The sequence below is a fragment of the Microtus oregoni genome, unplaced genomic scaffold, assembly GCF_018167655.1.
Source record: "Microtus oregoni isolate MIOR12 unplaced genomic scaffold, Mior012 000117F_ref0000505, whole genome shotgun sequence".
Lineage (NCBI taxonomy): Eukaryota > Metazoa > Chordata > Mammalia > Rodentia > Cricetidae > Microtus > Microtus oregoni.
The window spans coordinates 2,258,035-2,285,524 of NW_024544746.1; the positions used below are offsets into that span (position 1 = coordinate 2,258,035).

General features: G+C 52.1%; 1 protein-coding gene across 5 annotated transcripts in view; it reads left to right on the forward strand.

Annotated features, from left to right (window-relative positions):
• The first annotated feature begins 1,105 nt into the window (after positions 1 to 1,105).
• LOC121444105 (putative sodium-coupled neutral amino acid transporter 10) overlaps positions 1,106 to 27,490 on the forward strand; it is a 56,452-nt gene continuing 30,067 nt past the window's right edge. For 3 of the 5 annotated variants that reach the window (XM_041645877.1, XM_041645878.1, XM_041645880.1), the window contains exons 1-8: positions 1,106 to 1,477; positions 4,851 to 4,968; positions 12,183 to 12,228; positions 13,043 to 13,136; positions 14,734 to 14,877; positions 15,963 to 16,087; positions 18,959 to 19,061; positions 23,024 to 23,206. In XM_041645877.1, coding sequence (XP_041501811.1) covers positions 1,379 to 1,477; positions 4,851 to 4,968; positions 12,183 to 12,228; positions 13,043 to 13,136; positions 14,734 to 14,877; positions 15,963 to 16,087; positions 18,959 to 19,061; positions 23,024 to 23,206 — 912 coding nt within the window. In that variant the 5' untranslated portion in view covers positions 1,106 to 1,378. Of the gene's footprint in view, positions 1,478 to 4,850; positions 4,969 to 12,182; positions 12,229 to 13,042; positions 13,137 to 14,733; positions 14,878 to 15,962; positions 16,088 to 18,958; positions 19,062 to 23,023; positions 23,207 to 27,490 lie in introns of those variants that run through there. The other 2 variants (XM_041645879.1, XM_041645881.1) reach the window with 2 other exon arrangements.

Sequence of the window (27,490 nt, forward strand, 5' to 3'; positions counted from 1 at the left end):
GTACAATTTCTGTTCACTTACAAAAAATGAATACAGACATTTATTTGTATTCAGATATACATTTATTTGGTTTTGATTACTCCTTACCCTGGTTTTTCCTCTCCCATCTGAGGGAGTACAACTCTGTACCCAGAGGCTGCTCGCTTGATGCTTGAAGAATCTGCTCCTCGTCTAAGATGCATGCATGGCCTTGCGAGGGCGGCCTAGCGACTCTAGCCACTTGGAATTATTGTGGGATCTCTCAGACCTCAGGTCCTCAGATGCTGCCAGGTGCCAGTAACCCATAGACGCGATGGATGGATTTCTTTCTGCTCTAAGTCTCCTTAGTGTCCATTACTCCAGGAAGAATTATCAATAGTCCTTCAAGTCCAGAAGCCACCGTCTCTTGAAGTTCTAGCTTTCTCTGGTCTCTCCTCCCTCTTTCTTTCCTTTGCTTTTTTTCATATTAGGATAGCAGATTATTTCCTCTTGGTGCTCTGGGTACCAAGCAGACACATTCCCATGTTCCCTTCTACAAGTTGTTTGACTTTGGCGGAGTCTCTGATCCTCTCGGTGTCTCGGAGATTCATTCGTAGTAAAACACACATGCTAATTTTATCCCAATAAATTGGTTTTCAGTCTAGACAGTTACGGTTCCCGCCAACCGCGACCCAAAAATCCTTCCTGTGGGCTAAGACCTGAAAATAAACCCTTAAGATCCCACTTCTCACCCGGAGGTTAGTTCTTTAATTTCTCTCCTGTTCTTCCGGCAAGAGGCTGTACCCCGCAAATCACTTGTCCTCCAGCGCCCCAGAGAGAAGGAGCAAAAGTTCATAGACTGAGCGTGGAACCCGGAACAATGACGTGTGGGCCCCGCCCTGACTCCGACCCCGCCCACCGCAACAAACCCCGCCCATCACCTCCCACCGCCCCGCCGATCTAGCCCCACGGCCACGCCCATCAGCCCACAGGTCCCGCCCCTACACACCTCTTATTGGCTAGAGTTCATCCCGCCCCGCCTCAGGCTCCCACTCAAGCCACGCCTCCTCCCACCCAAGCTCCCTGCGTACACACACTCGCTTCTTGTTGGCTGGCGTCCCGCCTCATACCGCCCATGACACCGTCACTTCCTGGCAGCGGACACTTGGAAGGCGGAAGTTTGTGCGCCGGAGGCAGCGAAGCGGAGCTGAGGTGTCGCTGGCGTTGCCTGCGGCTCTTCCGGGTCTCTGCTGCACTCCCGCGAGGTGGAGGCGGGAACCTGGAACCATGGCTGTCAGGCAGCTGCGTAGCCTGGCAGGGTCTGGAGGCTGATCTCCGCGACGCCTGTCCACGGACCCGGTGCTGCGGGTGTAGGGTTAGCTAGGGTCGCGTTAGCTGTCCCGGCCCCCAGACCCTCAAAATGACCGCAGCTTCCACCTCCAAATGGGGGCTGATCACGAACGTCGTAAACAGCATCGTGGGGGTCAGCGTCCTCACCATGCCTTTCTGCTTCAAACAGGTGAGTCGGGATCGGGGCGGGGGGCCTTCGGTTTGAAGCGCTGGGCTGGTGGAAGCTTGTGTGAGCCCAGCGGGCAGGGAAGGGGCTCCCAGGCAACGTCCTCGCCGCGTGTTGTCGTCTGTATCTGTGCGCTCCGTGTCCACTAACAACACCCCACGGAAGGGCACACTGAAAGAGAAATTAGCGGATTAATGGTGTTTTTGTTCATCCTGTTGTTAAGTGACTCTGACCGACTGCACGGAAGCACGCAGATCCTCGGCTCCGGCTTCCAACAGGGTTAATCAAGGTGATTTAAAGCATTGCCTAGGTTTGACTTCTTCTAAGAGCTCTGTTGCACAAACCCTGTACGTTTGGTCCGCTCTGTGCTTATACCACCCTAGTTGGAAAAACAGGCATACCGAAAAGTTTGGAGTTATTTCAGCGTTGAGCGCCACGCGAAAAGATGGCCATTTCTACGTGGCTCTGTTTAATCTACCAATGCTTTGCGGAAGCCGATGGAAACGTCACATCGTGTAAAGACGTGGTGGGGCTTAGCCGTCTGCTCTCCACTCATTGATGCCACGTGTGCTGTGGTCCTCTGCTGTGGAGGCAGTGGGACCTCAGGGCAAAGACTCGCTACTTCCACCTGATGAACCGAAGAGGTGATGTAGAGAATGATTCTGTAATAGACGTTTGGAAGTGAAAGTGGGTTGTTGATAATTTAATATTAGATTAAAACCACTTTGAATGTCTTACATTTCACATCTCCAGGGTTAAAGAGAAAAAAATTTTTTTGATCCTCTGTATACTCTCCTGATTGAGACGGCATTGAGGTTCCCGTGTGGGGACTGATATGGTTGATGAACGTGGAAGGACAGAGCTAGACCCTCTGTGCTGTCATCTGTGTTGTGAACCCCAGTGTTGAGTCAGCCACTTCTGGGTGTTTCTGAAGTGTCTACGTGTCCCAGTGTCCATGGCAACTGGCCTGTCAGCAGAACTGCATCCTGGGATAGGGAGTGTTGGCTGGTTTCAAATCTCCACGTGAACCCTGTCATCTTTGCTGCCTGTCTGTGTAGTGTGACCCTTCCCTGGGCTCTGTGGTAGATGCCTGAGAAGGTAGATGTCCCGGGCCGCGGTGACTGAGCAGATTCGAGGCTGGACCATTACTATGCATGGCTGCTAGGCCTCTGCTGGAACCTGTGAAGATGAGCCACCTGGAGACTACTTGGAAAGAGCTTGAAATGTAGTAGGGGAGTCTGGTGTGCAAGCCAAACTAGAAACAGTCACACCACTTGCGCCTGTCACCGGACTGATATCTCCTCCAGGGACCTTGGGGCACAGCCATCTGATCCAGGGGAGAGAGTATTGGGGATGTGTGTATGTGTTAAAAAAAATCCAGGGTTTAATGCTAATTTGTTTAGTGATTCTGGCCATTTAAAAAAGAGAAACACTGCCGGGCGGTGGTGGCGCACGCCTTTAATCCCAGCACTTGGGAGGCAGAGGCAGGCGGATCTCTGTGAGTTCGAGACCAGCCTGGTCTACAAGAGCTAGTTCCAGGACAGGCTTCAAAACCACAGAGAAACCCTGTCTCAAAAAAACAAAAAAAAAAAAAAAAAGAGAAACACTTTATGGTCATTCAGTGTGTAGAAAACAGCATACGCTTTTGGTGTACTCTTGAATTTTCATGAAGTGAAGGGAAATAGAGCACCTTGCTGTACACGAAGGAATCCCACCACGCTGGCACACTTACCAGTTGCTCCTGCCCGCCAGAGAACCACCACCTACCACGGGCTCGTGCCAGAGGTTGGTGGTTTGACCTGGAGGAGGTGGGATCATGTGTATGAGCCAGCATCTGGTTGTCAGTTCATGTTGTGTGCAGACCATGCCTGTGTTCCTTTGGGAGACATGGATCGTGCCCTAGGGACCTAGGGGGTGAGGGTGGGGAGGCTGCCAGCACAGGTGTCCTCCGCAGTGTTTGGTTTCATGGGTCTTGGAGCCATACTGGTGAGAATTGGATGTTACCTTGTGGTTTGTTGTTTATTTATTTGTTTATTTATTTTTAGCAGTTTCAGCTTTGTGGCCAACTGAGTAGAAAGTACAGGAAGCCCCCATATCCTTCTTCCCAGTTCCCCTTTTGGTAGCAGATTGAACTGGTCTAGTGGTGTTTTGTCTTGTTTAATTTTTTTATTTTGTTTATTTATTTTTTAAATATTTTGTAGTGTTGAAACTCTGATCCCAGGCAAACATTCTAGTGCTGAGCTGCACCCTCAGATCACTGATGTCGAGACAGGATTTATTCTGTGTAGCCCCGCTGTCTTGAACTTTATCTGACGACCAGGCTGGCCTCAAATTCACAGACATTCTCCTGCCTTTGCCTGCCTCCTGAGTGCTGGGATTAATGGCATGCGCCACCACCAACTGGCTCTTTTTTTTTTTTTTTTTTGAAACAGGGTCTCACCATATAGCCCTGGCTAGCCTGGTTTTGGCTATGTAGACCAGGATGGTCTCAAACCCACAGAGAGGAACCTGCCTTTGTCCTCTGAGTACTGGGATTAAGACTGTGGACCATCATGCCTGGCCCAGACCCCTGATGCCTTGAGTGTTAAGAGTTATTGAGGGGTAGTTTTCTTGTACCTGTTTCAGGGTGTGGTTTCTTGGGTTTTGATGTATGCATACAGTAGTGTTGCTCCTGTGGTCAGGACATGGAACAGAGTTCTGTCATCCCCAAATGTCACCTCTGCCCCTCTGTAGTCAGCAGCTCTCCCTCCCTCAGCTGCAGGACGTGTTGTCTGTCCCCACTATTAGTCTTTCCTGTATATGTGACAACACACTGTATACTGCCTTCCCGGCCCCTTCTCTCCTACAGCGTGGTGTATCCGTGCCATGGAAGGGTTGGGGGTTCTAGACCGAAATGCTAAGTGACATTTCTCTGCATGGCTGGGCTACTTGTTTTTCCATCACCTTTGAAGGCCATGGGCTTGCTTTCTTGTTTTGGGGTTATGGCTATTAAACTCACTGCGGATGTACAGGTTTGTGCGTGGACATTTCATTTCTGTTAGGGAAAGGCCTGAGAGTTCGGTTTATAAGGAAGGTACACTCATTCCTAGTAGTCCTTCTAGACCATGTGAGCTGGGTGTAGGGAGCATGGGCTGCTTGCTGACGGTCTCACCCGGTTGACCTGGGACTAACAAGCCTCTTTTAAAACAGTACTCCATGTTCGGGCTTGTATTTTAGGGAACCGTTTTCAGGTGCCACCCACGGGAAGTCAGGGCCTCCCATGGATGCAGACGGAGCAGTGAGGTCCTGCATGAGCACCGACTGCTACGGATGTATGAACTGGAGACTTGAAGAAGGTCTGATTTTGCAAATGTGTCTTTTTCTCTCCACCCTACAGTGTGGCATCGTCCTGGGGGCCCTGCTCTTGGTCTTCTGCTCCTGGATGACACACCAGTCATGCATGTTCTTGGTGAAGTCGGCCAGCCTGAGCAAGAGGAGAACCTATGCTGGCCTGGGTAAGGCCCGACTTTCAGCGTGCTGGCGAAGGCGATTATTCTTGCGTGGGGAGTCTAGGGGAAATCTTATTCCTCTGGTTTAGTTATTGTTCTTCTATTTCTTCTTCTTTTCTTTTTCTTTTCTTTTTTTTTTTTTTTTTAGTTTTTCGAGACAGGGTTTCTCTGTAGCTTTGGAGCCTGTCCTGGCACTAGCTCTTGTAGACCAGGCTGGCCTCGAACTCACAGAGATCCGCCTGCCTCTACCTCCCGAGTTTCTTCTTCTTCTTTTTTTCTTTTTTCTTTTCTTTTTTTTCGAGACAGGTTTCTGTATAGCTTTGGAGCCTGTCCTGGAACTAGCTCTTTTAGACCAGGCTGGCCTTGAACTCACAGATATCCACTTGCCTCTGCCTCCTGAGTGCTGAGATTAAAGGCGTGTGTTACCACTGCCCGGCCCTTCTATTTCCTCTAAGGAGTTTTTTGTTTTGTTTTGTTTTTACGAGACCTAGAACTTGCTCTGTAGACCAGGCTAGCCTTGAACTCATAGAGATCCTCCTGGCTTCATCTCCCAAGTGCTGGGATTAAAGTTGTGCACCACCACACTCCGGGTTTTTTTTTTTTTAATTTTAATGCAAAGTGGGTATGATGGTGCCTGTCTGATAATCCTAGCACTTGGTAGGGAAAGGCAGGAAGATGAGCTGTTCTAGGCCATCCTATGCTTGGCTTCACAGCCTGTTTGAGGCCAGCTTGGGCTCTGTGAAACGAAATCAGGACTGGTGAGATGGTACGTCAGTTGCTGCACAAGCCTGGCAGCCTGAGTTCAATTCCTGGAACCACATTCAGGTGATAGCGGTAGGAGGTGAGCACCAGCTCCACAGGTGTCCTCTGACTTTCGCGTCCAGCATGGCCCAAATACAGACATACATATGCACACACCATAATGACTACAACTAGAGAGGGTTTCTCTGTGTAACAGTCCTGGCTGTCCTGAAACTTGCTGTGTAGATCAGGCTGGCCTAGAACTCACAGAGACCTACTTGCCTTATATATATGAAAGAAAATTAAAGCCGCTTATTTTTTTTCCTTTCCTTGTATTTTCTTTTTTTTTAATTGTTTTTTGTTTTATTTTGAACTATGGACCTTATCCATTGTTTTGATTTGGTTTTTTAAGACAGGTTTTCCAGTAGCTATGGAGCCAGTCCTGGAACTAGCTCTGTAGACCAGGCTGGCCTCAAAGTCACAGAGATCCGCCTGCCTCTGCCTCCTGAGTCCGGGGCTTAAAGGCGTGTGCCACTACTGCCAGGCCGTTTTTATTGAGATATATATATATATATATATATATATTTTTTTTTTTTTTTAAAGATTTATTTATTTATTATGTATACAGTATTCTGTCTGCATGTGTGTCTGCAGGCCAGAAGAGGGCGCCAGATCTCATTACAGATGGTTGTGAGCCACCATGTGGTTGCTGGGAGTTGAACTCAGGACCTTTGGAAGAGCAGGAAGCACTCTTAACCTCTGAGCCATCTCTCCAGCCCGCTATATATATTTTTCTCTGCTACTCTCTCTCCTCCCCCTCCCTGCCTTTGCTGTTTAAGTATTGAATAAAATAATTTTTTAAAACTTATAATAATAACACTGTTCAAAAATTTAAAAAAACAAAAAAACCCTGGCCGTCACAACTTAAATCCTAGTACTTAGGAGGCAGAGACAGGTGGATCTCTGAGTTTGGGGCCAGCCTGGTCTACAGAGTGAATTTCAGGACAGCCAGGGCTTCACAGAGAAATCATGTCTCAGAAGTGAACCGAGGCGAAGGGTACAAGCAACAGGCCTCTTTCTCGCCCTTGCACTCCTGCCTCTTTTGCACAAACAGATGCAATACTTGCCCTCCAGGTCCGGTAGACTCACTGTCCCATAGCCTTCTGCTGCCTCTGGCTCCCAGTACCCTGAACCCTTCCTTGGGGTTGCTGAAAGGAACACCTCCAACTCCTAGAACTCCACGGTGGACGCCCTTCAGTCAGCTGTGGCTGGGGCTCGGTGTCCACGGTGGACGCCCTTCAGTCCCTGTGGCAGGGACCAGGTGCCCACGGTGGACACCCTTCAGTCAGCTGTGGCAGGGACCAGGTGCCCACGGTGGACGCCCTTCAGTCAGCTGTGGCTGGGGCTCGGTGCCCATCTGCCCGAGGGGTAGGCTTTTCCCCCAGGACTGGTGATTGCGTTCTGTCCGTCTAGATCTTTTCAGTTCGAGCAGTTTCACCCACAGGACTAAATGCTGCACCCCGCTTTTCTCTGGGTAGTGTGGGTTCAAGGGCACTGAGGGGGCCTTTGCTTCTTTCTGCCCACCTGGTTTGGACTTTCTTGCTGTCTAGCTCATTCTGAGATTACTTGACCTGAGGGTCAGAGGGCCACTCTTCTGCTGTTGGAACTTGGCCTCGTGGGGGACAGTGGGAAGGAAATTCCCGGCCTCCTGGGGATGTTCCTGGCCCCCAGCCAGCCTCTGGACCGCTGTTCTTACCTGGCCTCTGACTCTCGCACTCGCTGTCCAGTGAGGAAAACGGTGCAGGGTTTGGAGTGAATGAGATGAAGTTGTTCTTGAGAACCGAATTGGAAGTGCAGAGAGAGGCGGGAGGTGCCACACCTCCACCTGTCCTCTTCTGGAGGTGCACAGATGGGCTTCTGCAGTGTGGCCGCTTTTTTCTTCCCAGCATGCTTTGCAGTGGCACCAGTACCCTGATGTCCACTCCTGGCCTCAGAACCCAAGGGATGAGTTCCTTCTCTATTGAGTTGACAGTGGTTTTCTCTTTTCCTGTCACTTGAGGAAGTGAGGTTTGTCAGTGGAACTTGATCCCCACTGAGGCAGCCAGTTCTGCCTACCAGGATGCAGGGGTGAGATGGATGGGCATGCCCTTAGTGGTAGGGAGCCATGTTGCAGTGTGTGTTCCTTTCCCTCTGAGATCTCTGTCCATGTTTTGTAGCTGGGGTTCCAGCTCCTGTGTCCTCAAAGAAGACGTGAGGCCCTGGGCTGGGGAAGCCATGGCTTCTTACATTTGGCCGGCCAGCCAGTCATTCTTCGAAAGTCCCTGAGGGCTCAAACTGGTTTGTCTAGATGTGGGAGATGGAGGGAAAATTGTCAAATGGACACCTAAACGCTGGCTTCCTAGGGCTCGGGCTTTGATTGACTGTGTGGTAACTTACTGGAAACAACTTTTTCTTCCTTTTTTTCTGTTCATTTGAGACACAGTTTCTCTGTGTAGCCCTGGCTATTTTAGAACTCACTCTGTAGACTAGGCCGGCCTTGAACTCAGAAATCTGCCTGCTTCTGCCTCCTGAGTGCTGGGATTAAAGGTGTGCACCACCACTGCCCAGATCTTGGACAACGTGGCTTAGTTGTGTGGGCTCCATGTGAGTCTCTTAGACTTTCAGTCTCTTTCCTGGGCCCTCAGTCTCCCAGGACCCCAGATAGTTCTCTGGGCCCTCAGAGCTCTCTGAACCCCTAGACAATTCCTTGGAATCCTGGTCTCCCTGGTCCCAGTGTCTAGGTCCCCAGACAGTCTTCAGGGCTGTCGGCTCAGCACTGTTTACCTTTGTCTATGAGGTGGTGTGACTAGGTGTGTGGGGGCCAGAGCAGCAGGGAGGAGGGTCTCCTGTGCCTCCTCCTGCCATGGCCAGCCCTACCAGCAGTGTGGAGCTCTCTCCCTTGTCCTTTGTCCTCTTGGTGGGCCAGGAGTCCCTGTGTGCTTATGCCATAACCCGTCAGGGTGCTCGGACAGTGAGGCCCTCATTCCCTCAAGGTATAGCAGACCCGACAGATGGCCTCTATCTGGATGCATGAGAGGACCCTGGTTCGGGTCACAGACTGAGGCTCTGTAGATGAGGTGTGCAGATGGCCTGTGTCCTCATGTGGAGGCCATGGATGAAGGTGAAGAATGTCCAGGGTAGTGGGCGTGTCTTCAGCAGGAGCCTGTTAACCATTTGTGCTGCAGGGGAGTCTGGGGACCTTTCTCTCACATGGGCTCCTTTGCATTTAAGTCTTAGGTGTCACCAGCTGTGGCAGTGGCCGCTCTTATCTGACAGACACCTTCCCCTCCAGCCCTGGAGAATGATGTCTACAGGGTGGAGAGCCACAGCACAGTGGGGGTTGTTGGTGATTTGGGCACCAGTTTGTTCTTGCTGTTGCGATTGTCGGGTGGCTTCTGTGCCCAGCCTGTCACGGTCCACATGGCCTTTTGAGTTCATCTCATTTCAGAAGGTGTATTAGGGTTGCTAGTGCATGATAAAGCACCTTGGCCAAATCAGCTTGGCGAGGAAATGGTTTATTTTATCTTTCTGGTTTTCCGAGACAGGGTTTCTCTGTAACTTTGGAACCTGTCCTGGAACTTGCTCTATAAACCAGGCTGGACTCGAACTCACAGAGATCCACCCGTCTATGCCTTCTGAGTGCTGGGATGAAAGGTGTGCGCCACTGCCCGCCCCGTGGGCTTGTTTTATTTTACAACTCTCAGGTTGTCTCTATCACTGAGGGAAGTCTGGGCAGGGACTGAAGCAGAGACCATGGTGGGTGCTCCTTACTGGCTTGCTGAGTCTGCTTTCTTATACAGTTCAGGACCACGTGTCCGGTGTGTCACCACCCACAGTGAGCTGGGTCCTCCCACATCAATCGTTGACTAAGAAAAATGCCCTCAGACTTACTGCGGGAAATCTGATGGAGGCATTTTCTCGACTGAGAGTCCTTCTCCTAGATGTTGTTGTGTCAAGTTGACAAAAAAAAAAAAAAACCCAACCATGATGGAAACTAACACAGACACACCAGGGACTCCTGGGACACTCGAGCTTTAGACCCCGCCCTGGGAGTGTGTGCTCTGGCGGGGGACGCCACCTCTCTAGCAGTGGAAACTGTGTGCCAGTCCCCTGGCGTCTGGAGTTTTCCACGTCAGTTGTGGATGTTGCTGGAGCTGTGTCTCCATGACTCCTGGTCAGTGTGCCTCTCAGTCTTCGTGGGCCTAGAGTGGTACCTGCAAGGGCATGCTGGGTCAGTGTCTCTTGCACGTTCTTGAGTGCCGTGGCCTATGTTCCTGCCCTTTGGGCTGGTGAGCAAGACTGCCAAGTGGAGCTCTCTGACACCTGGTTTTTTATGCTGCCCTAGCCTCCTGGAGCTGAAGATGTTTACTGTGCACCTGCCCAGTTCTGCTGGCCCCGTGCCCATACTACAGTGGGGATCCTTCTTCAAGGCTGTTCCTCCTACACTGTGCCAGGAGTGGCTTAGTTAAAGTCACTGGCCAGCCTTCCCTGCCTTGCATTGCCCTAGTCATGAACAGCAGCCTCTTTCCTGCCTCTTCTGTGTCCCATCTTGAATAGCACCTCTTTCTCACTTTGCTGTTGCTGGATATTGTGGGCAGGTGGAGGAAGAATCAGTTCTGCCTGGTGTCCTGTGGCCCTGTTTCTTTCTTTTTTTTTTTTTTTTGATTTTTCGAGACAGGGTTTCTCCGTAGCTTTTGGTTCCTGTCCTGGAACTAGCTCTTGTAGACCAGGCTGCCCTCGAACTCACAGAGATCCGCCTGCCTCTGCCTCCCGAGTGCTGGGATTAAAGGCGTGCGCCACCACCGCCCGGCCTTTTTTTTTTTTTAACTTTTTTTTTATTTATTTACTTAACTTTATTATGTTTGTTGGCGTGAAGGTGTCAGATCTCATGGAACTGCATTTTCAGACAGTTGTGAGCTGCCATGTGGGTGCTGGGAATCGAACCCGGGTCCTCTGGAAGAGCAGTCAGTGCTCTTAACCGCTTAGCCATCTCTCCAGCCCCCTGTGGCCCTGTTTCTTAGGGAAGTTAGGGACAGGCATGGTGGGCAGAAAGCCTGGTCTTGGGCTGGGCCCTGTTGAGAGTGGTCTGGGAGAAGAGAGTGCTAGCTCCCGCTGGTCTTTTGGCTAGCTGATGACGGGAAGCATGTGTGTTTTGGAATTTTCTAGGGCAGGCTGTTCTGTATTTGAAGGCTTGAGAGTGGCCGTTGGAATGACTGTGTCCTATGCTGAGTGTTCTGGCCCAGGGCTTGGAGGGTGTCCTTTGGTGACATGACAGGCAGCTGTGAATATCATCGCCTCTGGAGTTTAGTTTTTTGAAATTCTTGGTCTAGACCTTGGGTAACTTTCTGAACTGGGTTTGATGGGTATGCTAGGTTCTTTCCCAACTGAGTCTGGGAAAGGCCAGAGTGACCCCTGGAGGCCGAAGTCTTTGTTGTTCCCAGGCCAGGCTGAGGCTGGTGCCAACTGTCTGGCTTCTGCCAACTCTGCCTCCTCCTCAGTTAAAAGTAGCACGGATTTTGTTTGGTTCATTCATACCCAGTGGATGTGTGTTTCCTGCTCCTCAGCCTCAGAGGGCTGCTGGCCCAGAGTGAGGGAGGAAACGGGCAGGAAGCTGGGGCTGTGACAAGGTTGAGGCCATCCTGTCACATGCGCTGCCTTTGGCTGCTCCCAGAAGAACAGAACTTCCCTTTGCCCTCATCTGGCTGGACTATGGGGAAAGCACTGGGTGACCGGATATCTGCTAAGGTCCTACGAAGGACCTTGTTGAGTCAGCTTTTAATTTCTCATCTGCTGGAAACAGTTTTGGGTCAGGAGTGAAAGACAGAGCCCCTTCTCCTGGCAGGACACTGCTGTGCCATGCATGTTGGCCATGATCAGCGTCCTTTTACTGGCTGGCCTGGGCGCTGGCGAGTCTCAGAGCTCCTGTTCCTTCCTCCCGGAGCATCATGCTTGCAAAGGCTCCATTTTCTGTGAATCATAACCAGAGGACAAATACGAAGCCCTTGGCAGTATCCCTGTGATGCAGGGCACAAGTACCAGTTCTAGAGCAGGGTTGAACCTCCTGGGCTCCTCTTATGGTCTCCCTCTTCCCCTGCCTTTAAATGGGGCTGTATTGGCACTGCTCCAAGCAGGCTACTCCAGCCGCCGTGGGCAGAACGCACTACTTAAGGGTCCTGGGTTCCTCTCCTCCTCTTAAAATCTCACGTGAAACAATGGCGAAAACCCCTGCCCATGCTTCCTTTGCTTTGTTATGGTTCACGTTGTTTTATTTGAGGTTGGCAGTCCTAAAAAAGTCTAGGGACTAGAGTTTTAATGTATTTCCTTATCCACGAAACTTCTAGCGTACGATGCTTGTCAAACTTCATCCACAGCTTTCCTCGGCAGCTTTTTTACCAGTCTTTCTCACTGTGGATTGAGCTTTCTTCTCTTTTCTTTCCCAGCGTTCCATGCCTACGGCAAGGCCGGGAAGATGCTGGTGGAGACCAGGTAAGCAGTGAGCCGTGTGGGGTCCCACCCCTCTTCCTGCAGCAGTGGAGGGGCTGGAGCTGTTGGGAAGCGAGCGGCTGCTTCCCCTTGTGGCTTGACTCACCACTTCTGCCATGCTCCTGAAGAGTTACTTAGAGAATAGCTGGAATCCCTTCACTGTACCCCGAAATGATAGCTGTCAAAGCTGAAAGCCGTAGTTAAGTCTTGCTGAGACTTAGTACGTGAGAATGGGAAACTTGGCGAGCATAGCGAAACGTTTCTCCTGGTATAGCTAATCTCAGTGCTGTTCTTTAAACTGTGTCCCCAACTCTCCTGCACAAGGGAGGCACTAAACTGAAATGTCACATTGTTTTCATTGAGAGTAAAATTTTATGAGTTGAAAAAATTGTCGGGGAATTACACTTTTAGGCTTCTAAATCAGGGAATTGTAAAAACAGAAGAAAATATTTTTTGGAAGCAGCTGATTATTCCTTTAACTTGTCTGATATCACTGTGAGTTTTTGTTGCACCTGGAAGACTTTCTGAAGCTCCTGTGGAAGGAAAATAGGGTACCCCGCAGAGAATAGTTGAGGGTGACTCAGTAGTCACCCCCAGTGCAATGGAGAGAGCCCCAAACAGCCAGCCCTGTGCGTGTGGACATATAAAACTGCCTCTTACTCAGCCAGTTTTCTGGCAGTGCCATGTCGGCACAGCTCTGCCCCAGGTGCCAGGCTGGCTGCGCCTGGGTCGTGCGTCTTGCAAAGGTGCTGTGTTCTCATCACCAAGCAGCGCTTTCTTTCAAGTCGATCCCAAAGCCTGGTTTCTGTCTTTGCAGCATGATTGGGCTGATGCTGGGGACCTGCATTACCTTCTACGTCGTGATTGGTGACTTGGGCTCCAACTTCTTTGCTCCACTGATTGGATTACGGGTAAGGCACTGTTAGCTGTCTGGTCTGTTTAAATGCTTGTGGTTGCCGCCCAGTGTCTCCTCTTCTGAAACCAGCTGAGACCAGTGTACGTGGCCCAGAGAAGCTTCCCATGCCTGCCAACTGTTACTCAGGTTCCTGGCCTGGATTTCAGAGACTTTACTGGGGTAGTGTCTGAGAGGCTCCAGGAGAGGGAAAGCAGGCTGTGAGACAGCCTGTAGTGTGAGGGCCGGGAAGGAGGAGAGGCATGACAGGTCACACCGCTGTGCAGCCCAGGGGCCTCAGCCTTCCACTGCTGCCCATCAAATGGCAAAAGAGGCCAGGTGCTCATGTGGCTGCTGTGCTTGGCCGTTGACAGTACGCTGAGTCAGGGAGCTGAGTCACCACCCTGCTGAGGAAGGCGTGAAGACACTGCCAATCCGGGCCTATGACGTAGCTCTGTGCATTCTCCAAACCTGCCGTTCCCTGTCCCTGGTGGACCCCACCTGTGAACTCTGCCCCACATGGTCTTCCTCCCCTACTGGGCAACAGCTGTGGCCAGTGAGTGGCTAGGGAGGGTGCACATGGCCCTGGAGGGTCTCTCCTGTGAGAGTCCTTCACACCTGTTTACCAGATATGACGATGGTAGAGATGGATTTAGTTTGTAAAGATGACAGCTGAGGGGAGGCCCTGCTCTGGAATGCAATGTGTTGGATTTACACGGTGCTGGAGAAGTTTTCAGTGAGTGTTCTGTGAGCCTAGCCCTGGTCTGTGTTCTGAAGGTATCTGCCCGGTTTGCTTTCCATCCCCCCACTCTTCCTGTGGGTCCAGCGGAGCTACGGAGCAGACCATCACACAGATGCTTGGGTCCTTTCTCAAAACCTCCTGACCTGTGCTGGGGCCAGGCATCTGAGAGACTTGCAGGACGGACAGTATTGCCCTCTGCAGCCTTGCAAGCCTCCTGCGCAGAGAGCCGGCATGCACAGAGCCTGTCTGCCTTTTGCTCCCACGCTCAGCCGTGGGGTTGTTTTGGATACGCAGGCATTTGTAGCTGGAGAGTGGATGCTTCAAGGGTTTGGCAGAGTTCTTCACCTGCACCTGTGCTGTCAGCTGTGCAGAAGGATCCCGTCCCGGAAGTCAGAGTGCTGGCTGCAGCTGACTTAGATGGTAGATATCCCCAGACCTTTGCTTGCTGGCAGATGCTGTCTGGGGTTTTGCGATGAGTTTTCTGGATCACAATTTCCTTCTGCAGCAGAGTTGGCCCTGAGTTATGTGGAGAAGTGGTGGTTCCTTCCCCCAACCCTGGGCACTAGCTGTGCAGGGAATGCCCAGAGCAGGATGGTTCCTGCCCGCTCTTGTGTAACAGGGGAGTCTCATTGTGGAGCTTGGCTGGTCCACATCGGGGCCAGAGGTGGTTAGCACTTAGGTCCACATGGCACAGTTGCTGGGAGGGGAGCTTTCAGAGTGACATGCCAGGCTTGACCCCGCCACCTTCTGTGTAAGGCCTCAAGGTGCTCTTCGGCCTGCAGCGGCTCCTGTCCTGGCGCCACTGGCAAGCTGAGCCTTGGTAGCGAGTAAGCTCAGGCCGCAGACCCAGAGGACTCTGCTGGTTCCCTTCCAGGTGACCAACAGCTTCCGCGTGTTCCTGCTCTTCACAGTGTCCCTGTGCATCGTGCTCCCGCTCAGCCTGCAGAGGAACGTGATGGCCTCTATCCAGTCCTTCAGCGCCATGGCGCTCCTCTTCTACACCATCTTCATGTTTGTGGTGAGCGCCACACACACTGCTAAGGGGGTGTTAGTGGCTTAGCCCTTCCTGTAACCTTAAGCGTTCATGCCTGAGTCTGGGGCAGCTATCAGCTACCTATGGGGGATGGGAGGGGGGACTCCGAGTCTTACAAGATGGTGAGTTACTGTCATGTCACGGAGGCCGTATGTGTGTCCGATAGTGAGCATCTGAAGCAGGGCAGTTGAACAGCAGGACCAGGGGCTCTGAGACCACATCTCTCTATCAAGGCTCTGGAAAATGCAAGTGTAGCAGCTATGTGTTTTATGGGAAGATCTTTCATGTGGAACATGTAACCAGATGTATGATGCCACCATGGTGGCATTTGTCATTTTTGGTGCCAGTTGTCATTTTCCTAAAAGCTTTGTGGAGGACAGCGTGGAAGATGACGTGTGGGGACCTCCGAGAGGGTCCTCACCCATGGCTGCCCGATCTCGCTGAACCCGCAGGACTCCTTTTCACTGGCCAGGGGAGAAGCCGCCCCTCCTGAGAGCAGGGTCATGTGTCCTTGCAGGAGGTCTGTACTGATTGAGGCTGTAGATTTCTCATTGCAGCCGTGGCCTGCCAGTGCCCCTCAGCACTCTGAGGACCCGCCCAGTGACAGTTAACTCCTTACTCAGGTAGCCACATCCTCAGTGGCTGACCTCCTAGAAGATGACTGTGTCTGCCTGGGTCAGGGTGAGAAGAGGGAGGACATGCCCTATGAAGAGGTCTGCATTCTGTAATTTGAGAGAGACATCAGGGCTGGGATGGTGAGTGAGGTTTTGCTTCTGTCTCCACTGAGAGACCTGACAGGAGGAGCTCCACCAAGTGCAGAGAAAGCCCTGCAGCCGGGTTCACCCCTCAGCAGTGCTCAGCTTGAGGTATGGACTGAGTATGAGCCAGGGTCCAGAGAATCAGACGAGGGGTGTCCCTGCCCTTCCACACAGCTCAGCTTACAGAATAAGCCATCTCTGATGTAGAGAGGAGCTGCGTGTCTCCTGCCTCCTCTGAGGCATGCTGTCTGTCTAGTGGGCAGAGCTACACACTGACTACTGACCCTATGCCCTTGTTTCTCCTTGGTCTAGATTGTTCTGTCTTCCCTCAAGCATGGCCTCTTCAGTGGGCAGTGGCTGCAGCGGGTCAGCTACATCCGCTGGGAGGGCATTTTCCGCTGCGTCCCTATCTTCGGCATGTCCTTTGCCTGTCAGTCGTAAGTGCCATTGAGTGGAGGGGTGGGTATGAGGGTGTGGAGGGGTAGAGAGCCCTGCTTTGCTTGTTTCTTGGGTTGCTTACTCCTGACCACTGAGGAATGATGACTTTTTCTAGTGGCCTGTTTCGTTTCCTCTAGGCTGAAGGAGAGTTTGTGCTCTCTTGGAAGTGAACTCTGCTGGACTAGCTGGCGAGGGCACCTAGCTCCCACGAGAGGAGAGCTGGCTATGGGGTGCAGCAGCAACCCAGCCATCTGATTGTGCAGAGTCCCAAGGGTTTTGCCAGAATTTAGCTGTTCTTCTTCCACAAACATTGACTTCAGGCTGCTGCTCGGATGGCTGAGGCTGTGTGTGCAGGCGGGCGCTGGCATGTGGAGCTCTGTGAGCACAGAACGGGCTGCTCCACCGTCGCAGCCGCGCTACCTTCCCCGTCAGGGTGGCAGGAGCTTGTGACGCGTGCCCGGGTGGGAACAGTACGTGTAAATGTGACATCAGTGGGAAAAGACCATCGGCATGTGTGCTGGGGGGCTGGCAGAGAAGCCCCCCCTCCTGTGGTGTCAGTGAGCATGTCTTGTGCCAATCGTAAACTAGTGTGACAGAAAATTTGCTCACACTGCTGTGTTTACACCCACATGCGAGTTCCAAATCGTCATTCCCACTCACCGGCTCCCTCTTGGCAGCTCTGCCTCCGCCAGACGAGCTCCAGCCTCGCTGTGTAATGTCCCCATTATCGTCGGTGACAGAAGTTACATTCTTGTGCAGCGTACCTAGTTACCACTTGTCCCTTCTGCCTGCGTGCTTGCTTTTCAGAAAACAAGCCTGCGGTTGGGCTTCTTTGGCGGTGGCCTCCTAGCAGGCCGCGCACATCTGTGGGGTTGGTTCTCAGTGCAAATGACGGGTTCCTGGAGGGTGGACGCCCTCCACTGTCTAAGTGCAGGGTCCGTCTTCCTTCCACGAAGGCCTGGGCTCATAAGTGTGCTCTCTTCTGCGCTGGTCACCTGCCGTTCCCAGGCTATAAGCCCTGGAGTGTTTGCTAGGTGAGGTGACAAGAGTTCTTCCCCAGTAGGCCTGTCCCTCCTGGGATGGCAGCCAGTGGCTCCCTTGCCTTCTGCCTGGTATAGTTCTTGCTGTCATCATCTGACCCTTTGATCTTTCTTGGTGGTCAGTGAATCTTGTGTTACTCAGAACCTTGATCATGTGTCTGGAGAAATGTCCGCATAGGACGCAGAAAGTCTCGGTAGAAGAGAGCGCACCCAGAGATCTCACTTGCAGCCTAGGAGTAGTGAGGGCACCTCAAGAGTTGTGTGGTGCCACAGAAGCTGCTCTCTGTAGAGGGGGGTGAGGTGGGAGGGCAGCTGGGACCCAGTAGAAGCCTATGGGTCAGCTTTCTCTCTGTGTGAGGCACATCCACCGTGTCCCAGCACCGCAGTGCCCTGGCCTGTGTGTGCATGTGTGTCTGTGTGTATGCACACATGCATCTGTGTGTGTGCACGTGTGTCCGGGTCAGCCAGAGGAGCTGTTGCTGGCCTCCGAGCTGAGACAGGGCTCATGCTAGCTTCCCTTCACTGTCCCTGAAGCTGTGTGGAGTGCGGCTGCCTCGTTTCCTCCTAGCTGACGACTCTGGTGGCCTCTTGTGCTGAGGTTGACTTGGAAGCCTGGGGTAGACAGGATTGCAGCCTTGTCCTCCCACTTATTCTTGCTTGCTTTTTGATCAAGCTAGTTTGTCTCTTTGTTTTTCTTGGACTTTTTGAAGACATTTTTGGGCATGGCTCCACTGATCTTTGTGCCGATCTGTTATTGGTTGCTGGTTTCCAGCATGCAGATGTCTGGTTGCACACATGCGCAGACCCATTTGCCTGGTTGTTCCTAGTCCGACTTCCTTAGTGCCTTTGATCTTGTCCCGGAAAGCTATAGCCACCTGGGAAGTGCATGAGGGTGGCTACCAGGTTTTCCTCCTGTTCTAACTTAATTCTTTATGGTAGGCAGGACCTGGCTGTGTAAAGACATCTCAAACGCAGCTCCTGCTTCTCCTCTTAGGTCCCCTCTCCGACCTTGGCTCCCCACACCTTGCAGGTGCCCGGTTCTGTATATGCTTATATGCTCCTCAGTGTTTTTTTTTTTTTTTTTGGTCCCAAGTCCTCAGACATGCTGTTTTCAGAGTGAGAACCTCCATGAGGTTATCCCTGTCCTGCCAGTGATGTGGGTCCCTCCCACCTGTCCAGCAGAAGCACACTCCTGGCACCAGACCTAGGACAGAAGCCAGTTTTCTCGTCACCCTGATGAGAGGCTGTGAGTCAGGCAATGTGCATAGGTTGTCTCCTCGTCCTGCCCATCTTTGTGTCTGCTCACGGGGCCGAGGTGGCCGCCCCTAGCAGATTTGTGTCTGTTCACAGCCGAGGTGGCCGTGGCCAGCAGATTTGTGTTTCTTTAACTTTCCCATCCCTTGGCAGAGGTACTGCAGTGGCTTCCTGTTTGCTGCTTACAGATCTGCTTTCTGTTTTTGTGGGGGTGGAGGTGGTGCTTCTCTGTGCAGCCTTGACTGTCCTGGAACTCACCCTGTAGACCAGGTTGGCCTCGAACTCTCAGAGATCCCCCTGCCTCTGCCTCCCGAGTGCTGGGATTAAAGGCTAGCTGTACAGGTGTCAGTGTGGAGCCTTCCAGGGTGTAGGTTTGGGGTTTTACCACGATGCCACCCTCCATAGTGTCACCCGACTGCTGCCTGTGGCACCATGGTCTGTGGAGAATGTTTTGGCAAGGAAGTGCCAGGGGCTTGTTGCCTGGATTGTTGTAGAGGGCCTAGGAGTTGCTAGGAGGGGGTGAGGCTCTGGAACCTGCTTGTCTGGAGTCTGTGTAACTCGCTTGTCTTTACACAGCCAGGTCCTGCCTACCTATGACAGCCTGGATGAACCATCGGTGAAGACCATGAGTTCCATATTTGCCTCCTCCCTCAACGTGGTCACCGCCTTCTATGTCATGGTAGGAGCTGTTCCACATTTCTCCTTGATGTGCATTAGCACAGCACACTGCCTCTTGCATGTAAGACCTCATGTTACCTCCACTGTCCATGTGTCCTCCACTGTCCACGTGTCCTCCACTGTCCATCCGTCCTCCACTGTCCACGTGTCCTCCACTGTCCACGTGTCCTCCACTGTCCATCCGTCCTCCACTGTCTATGTGTCCTCCACTGTCCATGTATCCTCCACTGTCTATGTGTCCTCCACTGTCCATCCGTCCTCCACTGTCCATCCGTCCTCCACTGTCCATGTGTCCTCCACTGTCCATCCGTCCTCCACTGTCCATGTGTCCTCCACTGTCCATCCGTCCTCCACTGTCCACGTGTCCTCCACTGTCCACGTGTCCTCCACTGTCCATCCGTCCTCCACTGTCCACGTGTCCTGCACTGTCCACGTGTCCTCCACTGTCCACGTGTCCTCCACTGTCCACGTGTCCTCCACTGTCCACGTGTCCTCCACTGTCCATCCGTCCTCCACTGTCCATGTGTCCTGCACTGTCCACGTGTCCTCCACTGTCCACGTGTCCTCCACTGTCCACGTGTCCTCCACTGTCCACGTGTCCTCCACTGTCCACGTGTCCTCCACTGTCCATCCGTCCTCCACTGTCCACGTGTCCTGCACTGTCCACGTGTCCTCCACTGTCCACGTGTCCTCCACTGTCCACGTGTCCTCCACTGTCCATCCGTCCTCCACTGTCCACGTGTCCTCCACTGTCCACGTGTCCTCCACTGTCCACGTGTCCTCCACTGTCCATCCGTCCTCCACTGTCCACGTGTCCTCCACTGTCCACGTGTCCTCCACTGTCCACGTGTCCTCCACTGTCCATCCGTCCTCCACTGTCCACGTGTCCTCCACTGTCTATCCGTCCTCCACTGTCCATCCGTCCTCCACTGTCCACGTGTCCTCCACTGTCTATCCGTCCTCCACTGTCCATCCGTCCTCCACTGTCCATGTGTCCTCCACTGTCCATGTGTCCTCCACTGTCCATCCGTCCTCCACTGTCCACGTGTCCTCCACTGTCCACGTGTCCTCCACTGTCCACGTGTCCTCCACTGTCTATCCGTCCTCCACTGTCCATCCGTCCTCCACTGTCCATCCGTCCTCCACTGTCCACGTGTCCTCCACTGTCCCTCTGTCCTCCACTGTCCCTCTGTCCTCCACTGTCCATCCGTCCTCCACTGTCCATATGTGTCCTCCACTGTCCATTTGTCCTCCACTGTCCATCCGTCCTCCACTGTCCATCCGTCCTTCACTGTCCCTCTGTCCTCCACTGTCCACGTGTCCTCCACTGTCCATGTGTCCTCCACTGTCCACGTGTCCTCCACTGTCCATGTGTCCTCCACTGTCCATCCGTCCTCCACTGTCCCTCTGTCCTCCACTGTCCCTCTGTCCTCCACTGTCCACGTGTCCTCCACTGTCCATCCGTCTTCCACTGTCCATCCGTCCTCCACTGTCCATCCGTCCTCCACTGTCCATCCGTCCTCCACTGTCCATGTGTCCTTCACTGTCCCTCTGTCCTCCACTGTCCATGTGTCCTCCACTGTCCACGTGTCCTCCACTGTCCATCCGTCCTCCACTGTCCATCCGTCCTCCACTGTCCACGTGTCCTCCACTGTCCACGTGTCCTCCACTGTCCATGTGTCCTCCACTGTCCATGTGTCCTCCACTGTCCACGTGTCCTTCACTGTCCCTCTGTCCTCCACTGTCGCTCTGTCCTCCGCTGTCCATCAATCCTCTACTGTTTATGTGTGCTCCACTGTCCCTCTGTCCTCCACTGTCCACATGTCCTCCACTGTCCATCTATCCTCTACTGTTTATGTGTCCTCCACTGTTCCTCCGTCCTCCATTGTCCATCCGTCCTCCACTGTCCTTCTGTCCTCCACTGTCCGTCTCTCCGGGTTGCAGACATACCGTTCTCTCTCACCTTTTCCATGCCAGTGTCTGCAGATGCAGACCCAGACCCAGAGCAGCTCAGATCCTCTGGCCCTGGCCTTCTGGCCTGGGCACCCATGAGTGGCTTCTGCCCTGGACCACGCTGCATCTTTTTCTGGTTCTTAAGACTGGGTCTTACTTTGTATTCCTGCTGGCCTGAACTTGCTATGCATATGAGACTGGTCTCAAACTTGGGGTGCTCCTACTGCTTTTGCATCCTCAGTGCTAGGATCATAGGTGAGCACCACCATGCCCAGTCGTGTTGACATTATCTAGTCTGAAGAGCTCTGGCATGTTAGTCAGGCCTCCATGTCCATTCTTAATTCTCTACCGAGGAACATTCCAGTAAAAAGAAATTAGGGTACATGAGATACCAGTGTGAGAGAATATCCCAGTTCACAAACATTATAAACATCTCACCCCTGCCATCCCCAAGACAGGCTTTCTCTGCGTAAGCCTGGTTGTCCTGACCCGCTCTGTAGGTCAGTCTTGCATTCAGCTCAGATCCGCCTGCCTCTGCCTCCCAAGCACTGGGATTAAAAGCCTGCACCACCACCGCCTGGCTCTTATTAATAAACTGTTTTCTTTCTCTCTCCCTCTCATTCTGTATTTATTTATCTGAGACAGATTCTCGTAGTATGTAGCTTAGGTCTTGAACTCATGATCCTCCTGTCTCGTCCTCCCAAGAGCTGGGATTACACCAGTCTGCCTTCCACAGGGCCAGGTGTGCAGCCTAGTGGGGAGAGGACTTGCCTAGCGTCCCTGCCTCCCTGGCTTTGACCCCCAGAGCTGCGGAGGGAAGATGCTGTCTGAAATGAGGGTGTCAGTGCTGTGGCTCAGTCCCTTCCTTTGCTGTGGTGTTGGAGCATCATCCAGCTGTGGGAGGTGGGGCGTCTTCTGTCCTCTTCACTCCACAGCTGTTTGACTGAGGCAGGGTCACACTGTGTGGCCCAGCTTGGCGTGGATCTCTCTCTAACCTCCTGTCTCTGCCTCCCGAAACCTGGGATCACAGGCCTGTGCCCTATATCCAACTCCTGATTGGGTTTGAAATCAGATTGAGAATGGCTCTTCTGCTAGCTGATGGTGGCGCACGCCTTTAAGTCCAGCACTTGGAAGGCAGAGGCAGGAGGATCTCTGTGAGTTTGCCACCAGCCTGGTCTACAGATCAAGTTCCAGGACAGGCTCCAAAGCTACAGAGAAACCCTGTCATGAAAAAATCGAGAGAGAGAGAGAGACAGAGAGAGAGAGAGAGAGAGAGAGAGACAGTCAGAGAGAGAGAGAGAGAGAGAGAGAGAGAGGCTCTTCTGAGCTAGGTTCCGGTGATACACAACTTTTAATCCCAGCACACGGGAGGCAGAGACAGGCCGATCTCCATAAGTTTGAGGCTAGATTGGTCTACAGAGTGAGTTCCAGGACAGCCAGGACCACACAGAGAAACTGTACCTTGGAAAACCAAAAAGAAAAAGAAAAACAAGGGGGGGGGGGAGCTGGAGAGACGGTTCAGAGGTTAAGAGCACTGACTGCTCTTCCAAGTGTCCTGAGATTAATTCCCAGCAACCACCTGGTGGCTCACAACCACCTGTAATGAATCTGGTTCCCCCTTCTGGCGTGCAGGGTTACGTTCAAGAAGAACACTGTATACATAATGAATAACTAAATCTTTAAAAAAGAAAAAAGGCAGCTCCTGAAGGGCTTGGAGGCGTTTTAGAACCTTCCTTTCCATATAGGCAGCTCCATTTTTGCCTCATTTATGGTTGTGTTGACGTTACACTTCAACAGTTCACCTCTGGCTGTCAAGAATTTCATGACTGGGGAGCTGAGCAGGGCTTTTGTCCCCAGGCAGGTGGATCTTGTGCCAACTTCCTTGGGGAGGTCCTCTGAGGCCAATCTGGGACAAAGGCAGACAGATAATCAGACAGGCAGGCAGCAGAGTGGCTGGTGGCGTTCTGGCAGACTGAGCTAGCCACATTGCTCTTTCTCGTCCTCTGACAGGTGGGGTTTTTTGGTTACGTCAGCTTCACCGATGCCACTGCAGGCAACGTGCTGATCCACTTCCCCTCCAACCTGGTGACAGAGATGATCCGAGTGGGCTTCATGATGTCCGTGGCCGTGGGCTTCCCCATGATGATCCTGCCATGCAGGCAGGCCTTGAACACACTTCTGTTTGAGCAGCAGGTATGAGCTTTCATTCCCTTGGGCTAACTCTGTTTTTATGACAGTGGCAGGTGGAGCTTTTTCTAGTTATCAGTAAACTTTTATTAGTGTGTGTGTGTGTGTGTGTGTGTGTGTGTGTGTGTGTATGTGTGTGTGTATGTGTGTGTGTGTATGTGTGTGTGTGTGTGTATGTGTGTGTGTATGTGTGTGTGTGTGTATGTGTGTGTGTGTGTGTATGTGTGTGTGTGTGTGTGTGTGAGAGAGAGAGAGAGAGAGAGAGAGAGAGAGAGAGAGAGAGAAAACATCGTTTAGAAGTTGATTCTCTCCTGTTGTGGGGCTAGAGGTTGAACCCAGAGTCTGGTTTGTGTGGCAAGTGCTCTTACCTGCTGGGCTGTCGTGCTGACCAATGAAGTGAAATGAGGTCTCGGGTTATGAGGGGAGTCTGCTAGTTTTCCAGGCTGGCCTTGAGCTCAGGGTTCTCCTCTCTCTCCTAGCACCACCTTCTGAGTGCTAGGATCACAGGTGTGTCCTCCACGCCCCCGGGTTTTTGTTTGTTTGTAATTTAAATTTTTTCTTTATTTAGTGTGGTAGTGGGGCTTACAATCCTTGGTGTCTGAATGGAGGTCAGAGGGAACTGGCGGGATCCAGTTCTTTCCCATCACCAAACTCAGGCTGTCAGGCTTGGTACCAAGTGCTCTTACCTGCTGGGCCTTTCTTGCCGACCCCAGCAGGAAGCTTTCAGTAGAGACCGTCCTTCCTTCCTTTCTTTCCTTTTCTTCCTTGTTGCTAAGGATTGAGCCTAAGGTCTTGTCTGTGCTCAAACACACTCACTGCTCTTGAGCTGTGTGTATTCCCTGACTAGGCATGGCTTGATTAGCCTTGGTAAAAGGAGCACAGAGGAGTGCCCTTTGGGCCATGCCGCCTATGTAGGCAGCTCAATTCATCTCTGGCCTAGCAACCTCAAGTCAGGGAGACCCTGAGACATGAGGACCGTTGTAGAACAGTCCTGGGGAGGACGTAGCAGGGTCACAAATCCCTTGGCTGACGTTGATGACAACTGGTGTCATGGGATGGGCTTGTGCTGTGTCTGTACTTTGTAGTGACTTCAGTGCGGCGTGTTGGTAGAGGCCCTGTACAGTGTGTGTGTGCACACACACGTGTGTATGTGTGTGTGTGTGCCCTTCACAGGAAACTTTTAAAAATAATTTCTTTTTTTGTGTGTTTGTGTGAAGATACAAAATGTCCTGTAACTGGAGTTATAGACAGCAATGAGCTGTCTGTCCTGTGGGTGCTGGGAATTGAACCCAGGTCCTCTGGAAGAGCAGCCAGTGCTCTTAGCCACTGAGCCATCTCTCCAGCCCCCACAAAGAGCTTTCAGATTACAAGGATTGAAATTGAGAGGCTCTGGTCCTTGCTTGCTGTTGCCCATCTCAGCTTTTCACCTCTGTTCACAGGGCCCCCTTTCCTGAATCCAGTAAAGTAGCCTCACTGGCTGGCCTGCTTCCTATGATGACGTCTTAGTACCTGGCTTGTCTGATCAGCCAGGACTCCTCGTGGCCACAAATACAAGGTCCCTCAAACACTTAGGATCAGGGACACAGTGTTGGTCCCAGAGAGTAGAGTCCAGTAGAAAGAGTGGTCAGGGGCGCAGTGTTGGTCCCAGAGGGTAGAGTCCAGCAGAAAGAGTGGTCAGGGGCGCAGTGTTGGTCCCAGAGAGTAGAGTCCAGTAGAAAGAGTGGTCAGGGGCGCAGTGTTGGTCCCAGAGAGTAGAGTCCAGCAGAAAGAGTGGTCAGGGGCGCAGTGTTGGTCCCAGAGAGTAGAGTCCAGTAGAAAGAGTGGTCAGGGGCGCAGTGTTGGTCCCAGAGAGTAGAGTCCAGCGGAAAGAGTGGTACAGCTGGCACAGTGCTCCCAGTCTGCTCCAGCCATGGCAGCGCTGTTGTTTGCGCCCCCTTCCTACAGATCCACTGCTGGTGACGGGCAGAGTGCCTCTCACAGGTGGTCTCTTGTCTGCCTCTGCCAGTGTTTATGTACCTGGATGCCGTGCAAAGGAGGATTTAGGATTTGCCCCTTGAGGGGTGTTGTAGGGTTTCTATTGCTGTCGAAAGACTCCATGACCACGGCAACTTTTTTTTCTTTTTTCTTGTGGTTTTTTGCGACAAGGTTTCTCTGTGAAACAGTCTTGGCTATCCTGGAACTCACTTTGTAGACTAGGCTGGCCTCAAACTCACAGAGATCTGCCTGCCTCTGCCTCCTGGGTGCTTGCATTAAAGGTGTGCGCCACCACTGCCCGGTCACACCGACTCTCATAAAGGAAAACATTTAATTGAGGTGGTGACTTGTGGTTCCAAAGGTTCAGTCCATTATCATCATGGTGTGGAACATGGCAGTAACCAGGCAGACACGGTGCTGGCTACATCTTAATCAGAATGCAATAGGAAGTGGTCTGAGACACCGGACAACATCTTGAACATAGGAAATAACAAAGCCCACCCCCCCAGTGACACACTGCTTCCAACTAGGCCACACCTACTCTAACAAAGTCATACCTCCCTGTGAGCTTTTGGGGACCAGTTACATTCAAACTACCAGAAGGGGCAAAGGCTCACCCTTCTCTGTCCTGGTTCATGCTGTACCACTGCCACTTGTGGGGTACACAAACACCCCTCAATGCTTCATGTGAGCGTGGTGTGTGCGTATGCTGCAGATTGAAGCACTGTTAGTGCTTTTGGCATAATGTCCCTCTCTTCTGCAAAGTGTCCCCTCCGCCCTCCGAGACAGGGTTTCTCTGTAGCTTTGGAGCTTGTCCTGTAACTAGCTCTTGTAGTCCAGGCTGGCCTCGAACTTACAGAGATTCACCTGCCTCTGCCTCCCGAGTGCTGGGATTAAGGCCTGCGCCACCACCACTGGGCTTCTGCAAAGGTTTTGTTGTTGTTGTGTTTTTGAGACAGTGTCTTACTGTGTAACCTTAGCTGGTCTCACCTTCACTAACTAGACCAAGCTGATCTTGAACTCACAGAGACTTACCTGCCTCTGTTTCCCAAGTGCTAAAGATCAGTAATGGAACAAAGGGAAGTGTTAAGAAAGTTCACCACTTTCTTGATGTGTTGTAGTGACTCAGGCCTTTAGTCCTAGCCCTTAGGAGTTAGAGGATCTCTGAGAGTTCAAGGTCAGCCTGGTTTATAGAGTGAGTTCCAGGACAGCTAGGAATATACAGAGAAACCCTGTCTCAGAAAAACCACAAAGAGAGAGAGAGGAGAAAAAGAAAAAAGAAAAAGCGTTTACTCCCCAGCTTCTCCTTCATGTGCATGTGTACACTTCCCCGTATCTGTGTCTGTTTACAGTGTCATTCTCCTTTCCCTTTGTTGTCCGTAGCTGTACTGGGGGCCTGTATGTGTGTCCATGGAAACCACAGCATCTCTACCTGTTGTGTGTTCATGGAAACCACAGCATCTCTATCTGTTGTTCTTCCCATCTTTAGATGCTCTCCTGCTGATGGTGTTTCTGCCTGTCTGCACACAGGTTCTCTCTTCCTCCCTTAGAGAATTTCTTCGTCACCTTCCAGTGCTATGACTGGGATTCCTGGGCTATGGATAAGCTCATCCCTATTTAACGAAGGATCCAGCCACTGAGGTTCATCCTGCATCATTGTCTGTTATGAAAATAGACTGCTTTGGAATTCTAGTCCTGGAAGGCTCATTTTTCCTAGCCCAAGAAAGATCATTATGGTCATCCCTTCCTGTGTGTGTTCACATGAGGTTTAGCGGCTCGATGGGGAGATACGTCTGTTGTCAGAGAGGGAACAGCACACAGCCGGTGCTGGCAGAGCCAGGGTCTCAGCCAGGCTGTGTGGGAGTCTGAGGCCATTACCTCTTCTTGTGCTGCTACACCTGAGATGACGTCCTGCACACTAGGTGTGGTGGGGAACTGGGCTGGGCCCCAGCAAATCCTTCTCCACTTCCCTCCTCCTTCCTGAACTTCAGAATTGTTAAGTGCCCAGCGTGGATCTGTTGGGAATGGTGATAATAGGTAAGCGCGCATGTGTGCGTGAGTGCAGGTATGTCGCATGTGTGTATGTAGGGCTTCAACACGGACTTGGAAGCTGCACGCTGGTGATAGGCTGACTCACTCCGCAGGACTGTCCCTCTGGAGTTTACTCTGCTGTCCAGTTTGTGTGTCTTTGCACTAAGAGAAAATATGAAAATGAAGAGCGTAATACTAACATTTCAAACCAAAGTTGTGAGATGTACTGCCCATGCCTGGAGCAAAGCTTATGGCTTCTTGGCAGTCTGCAGGCTCCCTCCACTA